This window comes from Eucyclogobius newberryi, unplaced genomic scaffold (assembly GCF_026437365.1).
Source record: "Eucyclogobius newberryi isolate DKJ021-1_F unplaced genomic scaffold, fEucNew1.0.hap1 SCAF_12, whole genome shotgun sequence".
Taxonomy (NCBI): Eukaryota; Metazoa; Chordata; class Actinopteri; order Gobiiformes; family Gobiidae; genus Eucyclogobius; species Eucyclogobius newberryi.
The window spans coordinates 21,387,126-21,404,482 of NW_027315746.1; the positions used below are offsets into that span (position 1 = coordinate 21,387,126).

Genomic DNA, 17,357 nt, shown 5'->3' on the forward strand with positions numbered 1-17,357 from the left:
TTGGATGGCGTTGGTTGAACCTTACATCCTTGAATTCCAACTCTGAAACTCGGGCAACATTTCAGAACCCAGAGTTTACCAGAGATAAGCCAAGCCAACATGGCTGTGCCCTGCGTTTGGATAAAGTTGAATATCCAACACGTAAAATATTGTGTTATTTTCCCTTGAGTGTCTCTCTAATGCGCGCTCGCTGTGTGAACATGTTCCAGTGCTGCTGCTGAGCCTCCACAGTTGTCAATGTGCTATTAGACCTAATGTTGCTAATGTCTACAGGGAATTAAGGTCAATAAAAGCAGAAATTAACTTTCAAATATTGATTTATTACATACAAATGTATAACACTGTCTGGATTCACAGATGAACTTAATTGCGTCCACATTTTGGTTGATTTGAGGACTTTCCTGGTTTATATTATTGGATTTGAGTCATTACGATACACAAACTGTAATGTATTGCTAGTTTTTTTTTACTTGACAACACAAACACAGAAACTGAGAAAACGTCTCTCAGAGGTTTGCAGTCCGACCGGCAAGGATAAATGGAACTCAGCTGGTCAGGATATTTTTTGGTATCTTATTCTCTTTGGGAGTGTCTGCAGAGCCGCGGCGCGCGGGTGAAAACTGCCATGTTATTTCAGGAGCCGCAGCTCCTGAAACTGCGCCGCTATTTGACCGCGTTTTAGCGCCGTTTTAGACAGCGCCGGGTTAGGGTTAGGGTTAGGGTTAGGGTTAGGGTTAGGGTTAGGGTTAGGGTTAGGGTTAGGGTTAGGGTTAGGGTTAGGGTTAGGGTTAAGGTTAAGGTTAAGGTTAAGGTTAGGGTTAGGGTTAGGGTTAGGGTTAGGGTTAAGGTTAGGGTTAAGGTTAAGGTTAGGGTTAGGGTTAAGGTTAGGGTTAGCGTTAAGGTTAGGGTTAGGGTTAAGGTTAGGGTTAGGGTTAAGGTTAGGGTTAAGGTTAGGGTTAGGGTTAGCGTTAAGGTTAAGGTTAAGGTTAAGGTTAGGGTTAGGGTTAAGGTTAGGGTTAGGGTTAGCGTTAAGGTTAGGGTTAAGGTTAAGGTTAGGGTTAGGGTTAGGGTTAGGGTTAAGGTTAGGGTTAGCGTTAAGGTTAGGGTTAGGGTTAAGGTTAGGGTTAGGGTTAAGGTTAGGGTTAGGGTTAAGGTTAGGGTTAAGGTTAGGGTTAAGGTTAGGGTTAGCGTTAAGGTTAGGGTTAAGGTTAGGGTTAGGGTTAAGGTTAGGGTTAGGGTTAGGGTTAGCCATGAGGCTATAAGGGAAATGCCGCGGTCCCTGAAACTGCGCGGCTGATTGACCGCGCCGCGGCTCTCCAGCCACGGCCATTCTCTTTTGCATATTTTTTCCCTATTTATTATGTTATTTGTGTTTTAAACTGTATTGCTTTTATGTTAAGCAATTTGGTCAGATGAAGCGGTTTTACCTGTGCTATATAAATCCACTGGCATTGAAATGTATTGAATAAGGAGTTTTTATTGAGAAATCTAACATGTAACATGTTTACAGGGTGCAAGAGGTTTGTCTTTTTAATCTAAAATTTTGATTTGAGATGACAGCTCCAAATCTGACAATCATCCATATTCCATTACTGAACTATTAGCGGATGGGAGGGAGCAATGAGTCAGTCACCTTAGCAGCGGCCCACTCACATTTTCTTCATCACACCTGTCACTCATGTGTGTGGGGGAGGGGGGGAGGCAGATGGACACATTGCAGAGGTGTATAGGAACGTGCTGACAGACAGACAAAAGAGATTATAGCTGGAGTACAGCCATGAGAAGAATGACAAGTACAAGACAGAGGATGTGTTGTGTGGGGGCAAAGGTCATACTCAAACAGTCAAGGGAAAGTGTAAATGTATTTAATATTGTGTATACTGCGGTCATTGAGGATTTTATTGTTAACTACTGTCTGTTCATTTTGCATTACATACAAGTGTTATGTTCTTGTTAACACAACAGTTAACACTTGTCACTTTAACTATAATGTAATCAACAACCACTGCACTTCCTCTGTAAATGTAACTGTACATTTTGTGTACATACAAGTCTATTTTTTATCTTATATTCAATTGAATTGTTTTTTCTTTAATGCATGCCCTATTTGATTTGATATATCTTGCTTTTATTATTCATTGTTCATTATTGGAAGTTGCACGGAATCACCAAAGCAAGTCCTGGCCTTTGAATTTTGTTCACTGACAATGGCAATAAACCTTTTCTGATTCTGATTCTGAAGTAGTCTCACTACTACACAGTGGACATCACCATAGCAACAGGTAAAAAAATGCTCAACTGCTGTGAGGGGACTAGCTTGAGCTTCATGTAACAACATAACTAATATCTGAAATGTGAACAGGATTTTCAGATTCACATGAGTCAGTTTGTGGCTGTGGTATAAACATACTTACATGTAAGCCTATATAATCTGTGTACTTTGTTTCAACTTGAAATATAACTATGATGACAACTTTTGAGGATGACTTTACTCCACATTACAGACACATTGAGGCTTCTGTCTGTCCTCTTTCATGTTGGTCAGTTCTCTACCTGACCTTGAACGCCCTCTGACGGTCATGTACCATGTTAGAAATGGTTGGAAGTATAAATTAAACTACAGTAACTCTGCTTTGAACACACAGAACTGTTTACGTACAAGAATGGAGCATAAATGAGTATTTATACTACAATTACGACTGCAAGTAGTGTACCCATACTGCAGTGGCTACTACTAAAGCTTGGATTATACTTCCTGTAGGTCAATTCTTCATGCAAATGAGACGCACGGAGGCCAGCGGAGAAGACTTTGGAAGTATTTATAGTCCGAGCTATTCGTGGGGCTGCAGACAGTAGAAATCTGAAAAATAACTTGTAGGAAATCCTCCTCATGTCTCCACGGACCATCTGCGCAGTTACACATTTTTACATGACGCCAACACAGAAAATTGGGTCCATGTGCTGACCATCTCGGAGGCATCAAGTAAAACGTAATGCTGTGTTCCAGTTGTTCTCAGAGGTCAGAACTCGAGGGACGTTTTCTCAGAGTTTCTGCATTCCAGCGTCAAGTCAAAACTATGAGCAATTCATAAGTATATGGACTGTAACATCAAAGAAGGTGCTCCAATCAACCAAAATATGGATCATATTTATCTATTTAAATGGACAGAGTGATTACATCTTAAAGTTATATATCAACATAGACATTTGCCTTTGTTGTCATTAGCGCCATGTAGACGTTAGCAACATTAGCACAACAACACATATCTAACTGCAGAGGCTCATCGGCAGCACAGAAGCAGGTTCACGCACAGCAGGGGGCAGTAGAGAGCAACTAAAGAGAATATAACATGAGTACTATCAATATTTTAACTGTCGGGTGAAATGTATCCATACGCAGGGTGCAGCCATGGTGGATTGTCTTACTCGGATAAAATCAGGGTTCTGAAATGTTATCTGAGTTTCTGAGATGTGAGTGTTCCAGTGTGAACATATCGGAGCTCGGAAAACTACGCTACTACTGCATTTATTGCTACAACTGATTCATTACCACGACTACATTACTGCCACCTAAATCTCAACTATCTGCTACTGCGTAAGAAAAAACAACCGCAATGTGGCTGTTTTCTACAGGCTTAAATCAGTGAAACTGGGAGAGTGTGCTTTTGGAAACAAGGATGACATTTAGGAAAACACAAAAATATCCAGGCACAAAAATATGAGCTGCATGAAGGAAGCTTTCATATGGCCAGACAATCATATTACGACCTATGCTAGTTCTACTTCACTAGCATAAGCTACTCCAACTACTACTATTCCAAACTCTACTTCAACTCCAACTTCTACTCCAACAACTACTCCAACTTCTACTCCAACAACTACTCCAACTACTACTATTCCAAACTCTACTTCAACTCCAACTTCTACTCCAACAACTACTCCAACTTCTACTCCAACAACTACTCCAACTCCTCCAACAACTACTCCAACTATTACTCCAACTACTACTCCAACTACTACTCCAAATACTGCTTCAACTACTACTCCAACTACTACTCCAACTATTACTCCAACAACTACTACTCCAACAACTACTCCAACAACTACTCCAACTATTACTCCAACTACTACTCCAACTACTACTCCAAATACTGCTCCAACTACTACTCCAACTACTACTCCAACTATTACTCCAACAACAACTACTCCAACAACTACTCCAACTACTCCAACTACTACTCCAACTACTACTCCAAATACTGCTCCAACTACTACTCCAACTACTACTCCAATTATTACTCCAACAACTACTCCAACTACTACTCCAAATACTGCTCCAACTACTACTCCAACTACTACTCCAACAACTACTACTCCAACAACTACTCCAACTACTACTCCAACTTCTACTCCAACTTCTACTCCAACAACTACTCCAACTACTACTATTCCAAACTCTACTTCAACTCCAACATCTACTCCAACAACTACTCCAACTTCTACTCCAACCACTACTCCAACTACTCCAACAACTACTCCAACTATTACTCCAACTACTACTCCAACTACTGCTCCAACTACTACTCCAACTACTACTCCAACTATTACTCCAACAACAACTACTCCAACAACTACTCCAACTTCTACTCCAACAACTACTCCAACTACTCCAACAACTACTCCAACTATTACTCCAACTACTACTCCAACTACTACTCCAAATACTGCTCCAACTACTACTCCAACTACTACTCCAACAACTACTACTCCAACAACTACTCCAACTACTACTCCAACTACTACTCCAACTTCTACTCCAACAACTACTCCAACAACTACTCCAACTACTACTCCAACTTCTACTCCAACTTCTACTCCAACTTCTACTCCAACAACTACTCCAACTACTACTATTCCAAACTCTACTTCAACTCCAACTTCTACTCCAACAACTACTCCAACTTCTACTCCAACAACTACTCCAACTACTCCAACAACTACTCCAACAATTACTCCAACTACTACTCCAACTACTACTCCAACAACTACTCCAAATACTGCTCCAACTACTACTCCAACTACTACTCAAACAACTACTACTCCAACTACTACTCCAACTACTACTCCAACTTCTACTCCAACAACTACTCCAACAACTACTCCAACTTCTACTCCAACAACTACTCCAACTACTCCAACAACTACTCCAACAATTACTCCAACTACTACTCCAACTACTACTCCAAATACTGCTCCAACTACTACTCCAACTACTACTCCAACAACTACTACTCCAACAACTACTCCAACTACTACTCCAACTACTACTCCAACTACTACTCCAACTACTACTCCAACTTCTACTCCAACAACTACTCCAACAACTACTCCAACTATTACTCCAACTACTACTCCAACTACTGCTCCAACTACTACTCCAACTACTACTCCAACAACTACTCCAACTACTACTCCAACTACTACTCCAACTTCTACTCCAACAACTACTCCAACAACTACTCCAACTATTACTCCAACTACTACTCCAACTACTACTCCAACTAATACTCCCACTACTACTCCAACTACTACACCAACTACTACTCCAACTACTACTCCCACTACTACTCCAACTACTACACCAACTACTACACCGACTAATACTCCGACTACTACTCCCACTACTACTCCAACTACTACACCAACTACTACTCCAACTATTACTCCAACTACTACTCCAACTTCTACTCCAACAACTACTCCAACTACTACTCCAACTACTACACCAACTACTACACCAACTACTACTCCAACTACTACACCAACTACTACTCCCACTACTACACCAACTACTACTCCAACTACTACACCAACTACTACACCAACTACTACTCCAACTACTACTCCCACTACTACACCAACTACTACTCCCACTACTACTCCCACTACTACTCCAACTACTACACCAACTACTACACCAACTACTACTCCAACTACTACTCCCACTACTACACCAACTACTACTCCCACTACTACTCCCACTACTACTCCAACTACTACACCAACTACTACTCCAACTACTACACCAACTACTACACCAACTACTACTCCAACTACTACTCCCACTACTACTCCAACTACTACACCAACTACTACACCAACTACTACACCGACTAATACTCCGACTACTACTCCCACTACTACTCCAACTACTACACCAACTACTACTCCAACTATTACTCCAACTACTACTCCAACTTCTACTCCAACAACTACTCCAACAACTACTCCAACTATTACTCCAACTACTACTCCAACTACTGCTCCAACTACTACTCCTACTACTACTCCAACAACTACTCCAACTACTACTACAACTACTACTCCAACTTCTACTCCAACAACTACTCCAACAACTACTCCAACTATTACTCCAACTACTACTCCAACTACTACTCCCACTACTACTCCAACTACTACACCAACTACTACTCCAACTACTCCAACAACTACTCCAACTATTACTCCAACTACTACTCCAACTACTACTCCAAATACTGCTCCAACTACTACTCCAACTACTACTCCAATTATTACTCCAACAACTACTACTCCAACAACTACTCCAAATACTGCTCCAACTACTACTCCAACTACTACTCCAACTACTACTCCAACAACTACTACTCCAACAACTACTCCAACTACTACTCCAACTACTACTCCAACTTCTACTCCAACAACTACTCCAACAACTACTCCAACTACTACACCAACTACTACTCCAACTACTACTCCCACTACTACTCCAACTACTACACCAACTACTACACCAACTAATACTCCGACTACTACTCCCACTACTACTCCAACTACTACACCAACTACTACTCCAACTATTACTCCAACTACTACTCCCACTACTACTCCAACTACTACTCCCACTACTACTCCAACTACTACACCAACTACTACTCCAACTACTACTCCCACTACTACTCCAACAACTACACCAACTACTACACCAACTACTACACCAACTACTACACCAACTACTACTCCAACTACTACTCCCACTACTACTCCAACTACTACACCAACTACTACACCAACTACTACACCAACTAATACTCCGACTACTACTCCAACTACTACTCCCACTACTACTCCAACTACTACACCAACTACTACTCCAACTACTACTCCAACTACTACACCAACTACTACACCAACTACTACTCCAACTACTACTCCAACTACTACTCCCACTACTACACCAACTACTACACCAACTACTACTCCAACTACTACTCTAACTACTACTCCAACTACTACACCAACTACTACACCAACTACTACACCAACTACTACTCCAACTACTACACCAACTACTACACCAACTACTACTCCCACTACTACTCCCACTACTACTCCAACTACTACACCAACTACTACTCCAACTACTACACCAACTACTACACCAACTACTACTCCAACTACTACTCCCACTACTACACCAACTACTACTCCCACTACTACTCCAACAACTACACCAACTACTACACCAACTACTACTCCAACTACTACTCCAACTACTACTCCAACTACTACTCCAACTACTACACCAACTACTACACCAACTACTACTCCAACTACTACTCCAACTACTACACCAACTACTACTCCCACTACTACTCCAACTACTACTCCAACTACTACACCAACTACTACTCCAACTACTACTCCAACTACTACTCCCACTACTACTCCAACTACTACACCAACTACTACTCCCACTACTACTCCAACAACTACACCAACTACTACACCAACTACTACTCCAACTACTACTCCCACTACTACTCCAACTACTACACCAACTACTACTCCCACTACTACTCCAACAACTACACCAACTACTACTCCAACTACTACTCCAACTACTACTCCAACTACTACACCAACTACTACTCCCACTACTACACCAACTACTACTCCAACTACTACTCCCACTACTACTCCAACTACTACACCAACTACTACTCCAACTACTACTCCCACTACTACTCCCACTACTACTCCAACTACTACTCCCACTACTACTCCAACTACTACTCCCACTACTACTCCAACTACTACTCCAACTACTACTCCCACTACTACTCCAACTACTACTCCCACCACTACTCCACTGCAGCTCCAACATAACCTCAATCCTCAAGACTTGACAAATACTTAATAATCACGCCTATTTGACATATTCGTCCCAAAAAAAGTATCCTCTCCACCTCTATGCCACCATGAGTATGTTTCTTCTTCTTTCTACCGGTAATTGTTTTGAAGATTGGTGTGGCTTGGCGCTGGTCCAGGGATGAGCACTTTTATGCGTTCGAACGAAGGAGAGAACATCCACGAGGGAGTGTTCCGGGGCCAGTGTACATCTGCTGTGCACAGCTGCTGTGCACAGTTAAACAGTCAGGTTCATCATCATTATCACCCTCCCCATCTCTCACTCCCTAAGCCCCGCTCGGCCCCATCCATCGCTATCATCAGCATTAACACAATGCAACTTGAAAATGTCACCCCTGTCTGACGCATTATAGACTGGGAGAAAATTAATGCTCTGAGATAGAGGGGGGCCTTTTGAACCGTATGCGTGCACTGCAGAGGAGCCAGCACGCTGTTTGGAGGATATATTGTAGCAAAAGACAATTGAATTTCATAAACTGGACACATATCCACGCAGACGCAGCTTATTTAGTTGCTTTGACTGATATTCTTAAGGCCCGTTCAGACCATGGCGTTGAAGTGGCGTCCAGTTTACATTCAAAGTCTATGTGGACGCGTGTCCTGGATGTCCAGCGTTTTTGCTGTGCGTTTTGAACGTTTTTGGGCGCGAATCCTGCTTTGTGAGCGAAAAGAAAAGTTGGACGAAGCTGAACCTTTTTCCAACCAACACGGCGCAGCAACTAATGAGACAGTACACTCCAGTGACGTACCTACGTATTTCATTATCTGGAAGAAGGAGCAAATGATGATATTCATTCAACTCTGCTCACCTCTGAAGTATCTGGTGGACCCAGACAAGCCACAGAGTCAATTGACTCAGCTTTTGGACTTTGTAAAGTAAATACACCAAAGCCACTGTCTCAGCCTGGTCTGCCATCGCACCACCACCATTTTGAATAAGCAATATTATGTAGTTTTCACACACCATACTTTTACTCCTATACTTTTAACAGTATTCCTACTTGAAGTTTTTGGTTACTCCTCCCACTGTGAGAAAAGCTTTATGTTAAATAAATGACTTGAACTTTGTGCTAAATGCAGGACAGATGCATGTGTAAAACGATTGTATTTGTTTTCTATGTTGGGCACAACAGATGGAAAGTAGCTGGCATATTTACACTTAACTGTTACAGATGTTCATTAAAATGCAAAAAACTTGATGGAGGTGCTTATGTTTTTGAGCCAAAATGTTAATAAAGCTGTAAATAAAGCTCTGCGATTCTTTCTCACAAGGATCCATAACCAAATAAACCCAACAAAAACACCCTCAATTTTACAGAATTAGAACCAAGCAGAATGAACAACTCTCAGTCAAAAGAGTGGCATTCAGCTTGTTCTCACACCACATGTTGATTACAATGTTTACAGTTTCCTCTTGAGTGCCTATAGATTACAACCTCTTTCAAAATCCATTGACTCAATTTATTCAAGGCACAGTTCAAACCAGATCACACCGTTCTTTTTCTGTTTCTTGCAGCTCCGCACAAGGTTATGCATAAAAACTATTCAAACACATTTTAGCACATAACACATCTCCTTATCTTTCCCTTTGTAAACTAGCTACAGTATAAAGCCCGTGTAACAGGTGCTGCTGGTCAATCTGTACCCCCGCTATTAACAATAATCTGATCAAATTGTAATCACAGCTATGCATTCTGGGATATCTCTACAGCAACAGACGGACTGTGTGGGAAAAGAAAACCAATTAGCTACGCATTTTGGCTCAGGTACAAGATAAAGACTCCGCTATATACATATTTTAAATATTCAATCGCTCTCGCCGCTGTGAATACACAGTTATAAACCACAATGCTAACCGCTAACAAATGCACAGTAGAGTGAGAGATGGCGTAAATGTGTGAAGCGTGGCGACGGACAGAGCCATGTGTCCTGGCGCGCCGGTCCTTACCATCTGTGAGGGTTTGGAAGCACATCTTGCTGCTGAATTTGCCAAAGCCTGCCACGGTCCGGGCGCGCACCTGCACCACATAGACCGTACCTGGCCGCAGTCCCTCCACCCGCGCCGTGTTGGTCTGGCTGCGCAGGACGGTGGAGTTGATCTCAGCGTGGTCCTGGAAGGGCAGAAAACACATGAGGGGGGAAAAGGGATTAGAGAGTTTGAAGAGAATTTGAGTGGAAAGTGGGAAAAAGTAGGAAAAATAAAACTGTAGAAATAAAAACGCTGTCTTTTTATGGTACTGAGGCTCGGTTTGGGCCTGCTCTAGTCCACGTTTAGTCCTAATATGGATGTAGTGTCTGTGCAAGTGTGAATGCACATAAATACAAAAAACAGGAATACGACCGTGTGCCTACACTACCGTACAATCCCCGTCTATCACTGCAAGATAAATGAGATCTCTCCAAGCGTCTCATCCTGAAAGAATAACTACTGAGAGCTGACAAAAAGTGACATGTCTGTAATTTTCCATCACTGGTAAACTCTGCCCTAGGAGGGAAATATATCGAAATATTGATAATTTTGTGAATGTTGGTTTATATGTAAAATGTGAGTATTGAGAATATTGTATGATGTTAAGTAGAAGATATTGTCCGGCAGAGGATATTTTTTCTTGGGCATGTAGTGCTTGGGTGAATAAAAAATAAAAACAACACGGTGCAGATGAAAAAACCAACAACAACAACATCATACCCTGCAGTATATAACATGAGCACTAGCAGCCGTAGTCTTAGTCATTTCACATTTCTCTGATACGTAAACCTCAACAAATACATTTTTAGAGATGTTTTTGCATATTTCCATTGGATTGACACAATATTGTCTAAATATTGTTATTGTGATATGATAATCATTTTTATATATCTAACAAACAATAAAATATAGTCATATCATCATAGGCATAACATCATCTTTATGATGAACTCATACCTGGGCATACCTTATAATCATGATTTATTATGAACAAATTAAAATACAAAATTGGCAAATAAATGTTTAAAATGTGCGTGCAAACTTCCACCAATCACATCTCAGTCTCAACTCCAGACTAGACAGTTGTATAAACAATGGCCTGTTGTGCAAAACTCTCCACTACATTATTTAACAAAGGTCCTGCTGGAACATTGCCTTGTTTCCTTTCCACGCCAAATATATTACATTTTGTTCGTAGCCCTGCATACAGAATGAAATGTCATCTTCTTTGACACTTAATCTGAAATGTCATCTTAAATGCAGCTTTTATTGGAGGCCCTGCTTCACAGATGGTGTCCCCTTGCATGTGCTGGCTGTAGAGAGCTCTTGAAACAATGCTATATGGTGCTGCAGTGTGAGAATCTGCTCAGAGGGATCAGTAATTACTTAGGCATGTCACCTTCCTCTAACCCAGAGTGGATATGACAGCCAGAAAATAAGCCTGCGCCCACTCTACACCCACTGCTGCACTCGGCTGATAGACGCAGCCCGTAAAGAGGGGAGAAAACCTGGTGTCACCAAATACTGTAAACAGGAGCCAGGGATTTTGGCTTGTTTAACTTTGGATGACAGTATAAAAGTTTTCAATTCTATCTATCGGTGTACAGAGTGCATTTTTAGATCTCTCAATGTTTGTCTTTTTTCATATGACCAGAAGCAATTATGAAATCGCAAATGGTGCAATTTATCATTTAGCTAATGGAATTTCCACCGTAACCAACAAAATATCTGTCTTTTTATTGGGGAAAAACCCTGCTCACCTTCATGACCACTGCAAACATGCTTTAAAACGCTCACATTTCAGGCTTATCAGCTGTTTATGCTTCTGGGCGTGTGTGAAATGTGCACTTTGTCAGGACAGAGTTTTAGTTTTTAAACATTAAGTAAATTGCAACACTGGAAAATCAGAAAAATCATGATTCAATGTATTTATTTATTTATAAACTGTGCAGCCCTACTGAACAAGACACTTCAGCCCTTTTGCCTTGGTGTGAATTTGATGAGTGGGGAGCAGGTTGGCAGCCATGTTTGCCTTATTCAGTCCCAGGGCAGGTAGAGGCACAGAGGAAGTGCTTTTATTGCACTGAAAAAAAGTTTAAAATAGCTAATTTATTCTAAATGTAATCTATGTTTTTATTTAGCTTTGATAAAACATTGTGAGATATTGTCATCCAGTTCACCACATTCTACTTTATTGACAAAAGGAACATCTGGATATTTTTTTGAGATGATTATTATGAATTATGTCAATCCAAGAGAAACGTGTTAAAACGTGTCTTTAAACATATTAGTTGAGGTTTAATTATCTGACAAATGGGTCAAATGAACTTTCACTTTTTGTAGCTTTTTTTTCCTACAGACGATGTACTTGATATACACATATGCTCAAAACAACATTCAAACCTCTGCATTTTGACATGTTGCCCACCTCCACTCTACTTTTTTTTTTTGTAATTTTGCAGCACTCTCACATAATGAGCACACACATTCTCCTCAATCATGGTGCATTCGAACTTAACCAAATAGCAATAAAGCCAAGACAGTTTCCACTGAAAAGAGACGCATTGCTAACCTAAAAGTGCTAAACGTATACAGACAAGGAGGAAAATCAGCCGAGCCAGAAGTGGATGGAAAGTGATGTCAGGAAGCGATAAAGAACTCCGGGCGCAGACGACCCACATAGAAATCCTGATGCGATCTGATTGGTGTAATTGAATCATTCCGGCTGCTCCGTCATTGAGCAGATGAGGTAAACATAGCTATGAAATCAGCCGCAGCGCTCCCCCCCCCCCACCCCCACCTCCCACACAGCCACATTATGATGTGTGCAATCACATTAACTGTACTTGGACACTCTGGGCTTGATGAAGACAAATGTTGGGGAGGAATAGAGAAGGGGGGGAGGGAGTCAGCCGCAACAAGTTTTTAGAGAGGAGAGTTTTCTAAAAGGGAAGCTGAATGCAGGCAATTTACAGTGTCTCAGGATTTGCCTTTGATGACTGCACCGTGAGTAAGATTCATTTAGAATTTTAGCATAAGTCGACAAATATCTGAGTTGACATTTTACTTTTGGTGTCTTCCAATGAGCATCATGTCCTGCCTCCCACATAATAGCTGTTAACATTTATAGTTTAAGCGTGCATTAGTATGTAGAAAAGGATATGCTATCTAGTAAAGCTTACGTTGACCTTTTAAAGCAGAGTGTACAATTTCCTTATGACTTGTAACTAAATTCCTTCATGTTGCTAGCGTTTCTTCCATTTGAAAATATGTTGGGTTTGTTTTTAGCATTGAGAATGAAACAGCCGCAGTTGCTCTTCTTTAATCCGTTTGAAGATCACAGAATTCCAAATAGTCACTTTCACTTTGTAAATTGTAGAAACTGAATTGGAGAATGATCTGTGGCAATTTAATATTATTCATTCAATTCAAATTTGGATGTAAAATTGACTGTAGCCCAAAACACAGATCACAGGGGACTTCTGAGTTTGAGGAAATACAGGAGATAAATTTCAGGGGAATTTTTACAGACACTTTCCAAGATAATTATTTTCACAGACATGGACAATCTTTGTAATTATTAAAATTTGCCTGCGGTCACTAGGTAAATCCCGTTCAAATAGAGCTTTGGTTGTTTTCTGGAACATTTCTTGTAACAATGAGCTGGCAAAACTATCTTTAAAAAACAACAACTGAATATATAATTCATAAAGTGAATATAATTGTGGTGAAACTACCTGAAAATATTTGGCAAAAACAAACTTTTGCCACTTTTATCATTCCTTGGACAAATGAATTGGCCTAATCTATAGTAAATATCACAAATGTTTTATTATTCCTTGTGTGCAAACAAATCAAGCTACATTCCGACGTCAAAGCGGTTTATTTGATCAGAGCCGAGAAGGAAATCAGTCCCCAGAGAAGCTGAAATATTAGCATTTGGACCACACGGGGCCCCGATTTGTCCATTTCTTCATGTCAGTTTGTGCGTCCTCCTCAGGGCCACTCCTCCATATGTTTGGACACAGACGACAGGTGATCTGGCAGATGGCAACCGGCCAATGGGGGTGCATCACTCGAGGGAACCCCCGGCTTTGATTGGCCCGTTCACGCTGTCAGTTAAACGGGGATTAGCCAACCACTGCTCCACACACACACACACACACACACACACACACACACGCACGCACGCACGCACACATCTGCCTCTTAAAAATTAACTGGCACTTGGCACTTCGGAGACATCGCGCAGCCAATAAAACATTTAAAGTAGGTGCCAGGGGGAAGTTCCAGCTATGAGAGGTCCTTCCACGCTGCCAGTCAAACGGGGATTAGCCGGCCGCGCCCTAACTTGCGAAATAAAAATGCAGGTGGAGAGGCAGATGGTGGAGCGACCAATCAAAAGCGCTGCCAGGGGTGACAGACAGCAGAGCCAGCGGGGAGCGGGCTAAACTCATTCGGACTAATTTAGCAAGAATGGACTCCCAGTGGACACGGCTTATTTGGTCCAGTTAACTAAAGGAGCTGGAAAGCGCCACTGTATCAACTGCCATAGCTCGCAGAAGCAAAGATGTGAAAGAATACACACAAGAAGTTATTAATAGCGACATATGAGTTGGTGAGATACTTTTTAAATGAAAAACAGCTTTATTGCTTGGTTATGTTTTAGATACGTCCAAACACATTGATTAAACCCATGACTAATCATCTTGGGACGCTAAATAAAGTTGTTGAAAAGGCTGCTGCCAAATATATTGTATCGTTACTGTAATAATTGCAAATTCCTGATAACTGTTGTTAAAGCAAATTTGTAAATGTTGTGTTTCTCCTTATAATGTAAAAGAAGGCCACTGCACGCTGCACGCTATCATTATTTTATTTTATTTCTCGTCAACCTGGAAGTAAGAGCCAACAGCAGCGCTCCGATTGGTTGCGTCTGGGTGGTCCGCCCCAGTTTCACTTCACCCCGTCTGATAAAAGCTCTTCTAAAACTGATTTCATGCATGAGGATATTAATGATGTGTCAAAGGGTTTGCGAGCGCTAGGAACTAGTTAGACTTCCTCCTTTTGCGGTGTGAAAATCAGGCACGTCGGCTTTAAGCAACTTTGAAACAAACCACAACATACCGGGTGTTTTATTTAAAGGCGCCCGCACGTTTGTCCCGTGGTCAGAGGTATGACAATTTAGAAAACACAAAGCCAACTGGTACAAAGCGAATATCATACGTTCTGTAGCACGTAGAGTTGACCCAATCGCATTAGGACGGCATATTATGAGGGCAAAGCGTTTCAAAACCTACATCCCATCAAATGTCACATGCATTCCAACTTCTTCTATAACTCTGTAGGCTGTAGACATATTTGCAGTAGGTGTCATCCCTTTACTTACAGAGGTACATGTGCAATTAGGAGCATTCCACAGGGAGATAGGGTTTCTCATCAGCTCCATTGTACCGGGCGAAAGGCCAGAGAAACAAGATCTGTCTCTGTATCTCCACCTGACATTTCCAAATCTTATTCCCCACATTTTTGGGCCCGAGCTATTCAGAAAGGAATCATTATTCTTGTGGACGCGGTAAAGGCCACCTTGACATGTTCTAGCAGACTACAAAACCCATGGTGACTGGAGGTGACCCAACGTTCAGAATGTGAGAGATGGAGAACGGAAGGAGGGACTTGAAGGATGGGGGTTGTATTTTATCTCTTTTTTTTTTTTAATAATGCCAACCATTCAAAGTGGACAGCATGACCACCTGGCACAGAACCCGGCCTGGAGAGAGACCATGTGTGTTCTTCTCATGTTCTCCTACCGAGCTCGGAGAAAAGCAGGAGGAGAAAATGGGCTGCAGCTGTAATATGTTTGCAAAGAGGAAATGAATTTAAAAAGGAGCTGATTAAAACATAATGTCCGAGTTTAAATAAGAATATACACTGTCGGTTCAAAAAGCAATGTTTCAAATGGTGTTAATTAGATGATTTAATAAGGTAGAATGATCGGCTGCTTCTACTAAAATAAAGCTGACGTTCATGACATCCCAATAGTTTACCTGAGCTGTATAATACTAATAATTATACTGTTGAGCCTAATTTTTAGATATGGGATATATGGAAGTGAATAAAATAAATACATATTTAAATTCAACTTTTGAATTGGATTTGAGGATGACAATAAGTTGACTTTATTTTCACTGTGCAAAACCGGAAGTAGGTTTTTAAATCTGAAATCCTCCCTCGCTTTTACAAACCCTTTGGCACAGCGTTAATATTCACGTGCATACATTTTTTTTGTAGGGCCAAGTGAAATTGGGGTGGACCATCCAAGCGCCGGCAGTCAGAGCGCTGCTTTCAGTAAGACGGCCTCATTTTTGTCACAATGTGCGGCTTTGACAAGAAACACATGGGAGGAAAACACTAAATTTACATAATTCCCCAAAAAAAGAAAAAACTGGAAACCCTTGCTTGAAACAACAATATTGTTTTTGCTAACAGGGATAACAAGAAATACATTTATTTAGCAGCCATGTTTCCTTATAATCACTACACACTTTTTATACAATCCTTATAGGACCATGATTTCATACAGTTTATTACACGTTCACTTACATTCTATTCTGATCCTATCCCTCTGCAAAGACTGTGCCTCAAACCAAAAAGCTATGAAAGAAATATTCTTTTGAAATCCAAACGTGTCTGGAGTGTTTCTTAAAGCAAAAGTGACAAATGCAATTCCAGAGCCTCATCTGCACATGGAACCTGAAGAGATCCAAAGACAGACGCACGCGCGCAAACACACACACACACACACCCACACACCCACACACCCACACACACACACACACACACAACCCTCACTCACACACACACACACAAACACACAACCCTCACACACACACACGCACACACACCCACCCACACACACACACACACACACACACAACCCTCACTCACACACACACACACAAACACACAACCCTCACACACACACACGCACACCCACCCACACACACACACACACACACACACACACACACAACCCTCACTCACACACACACACACAAACACACAACCCTCACACACACACACACACACACCCACACACACACACACCCACACACCCACACACACACAACCCTCACTC

The 17,357-nt window shown here is 41.3% G+C and overlaps 1 protein-coding gene across 2 annotated transcripts in view; it reads right to left on the reverse strand.

The window, feature by feature from the left end:
* Positions 1–17,357, reverse strand: part of ephb1 (EPH receptor B1) — a 250,745-nt gene that overhangs the window by 38,841 nt on the left and 194,547 nt on the right. For both annotated transcript variants that reach the window (XM_072441429.1, XM_072441428.1), the window contains exon 7: positions 10,199–10,361. In XM_072441429.1, coding sequence (XP_072297530.1) covers positions 10,199–10,361 — 163 coding nt within the window. The remainder of the gene's footprint in view (positions 1–10,198; positions 10,362–17,357) is intronic.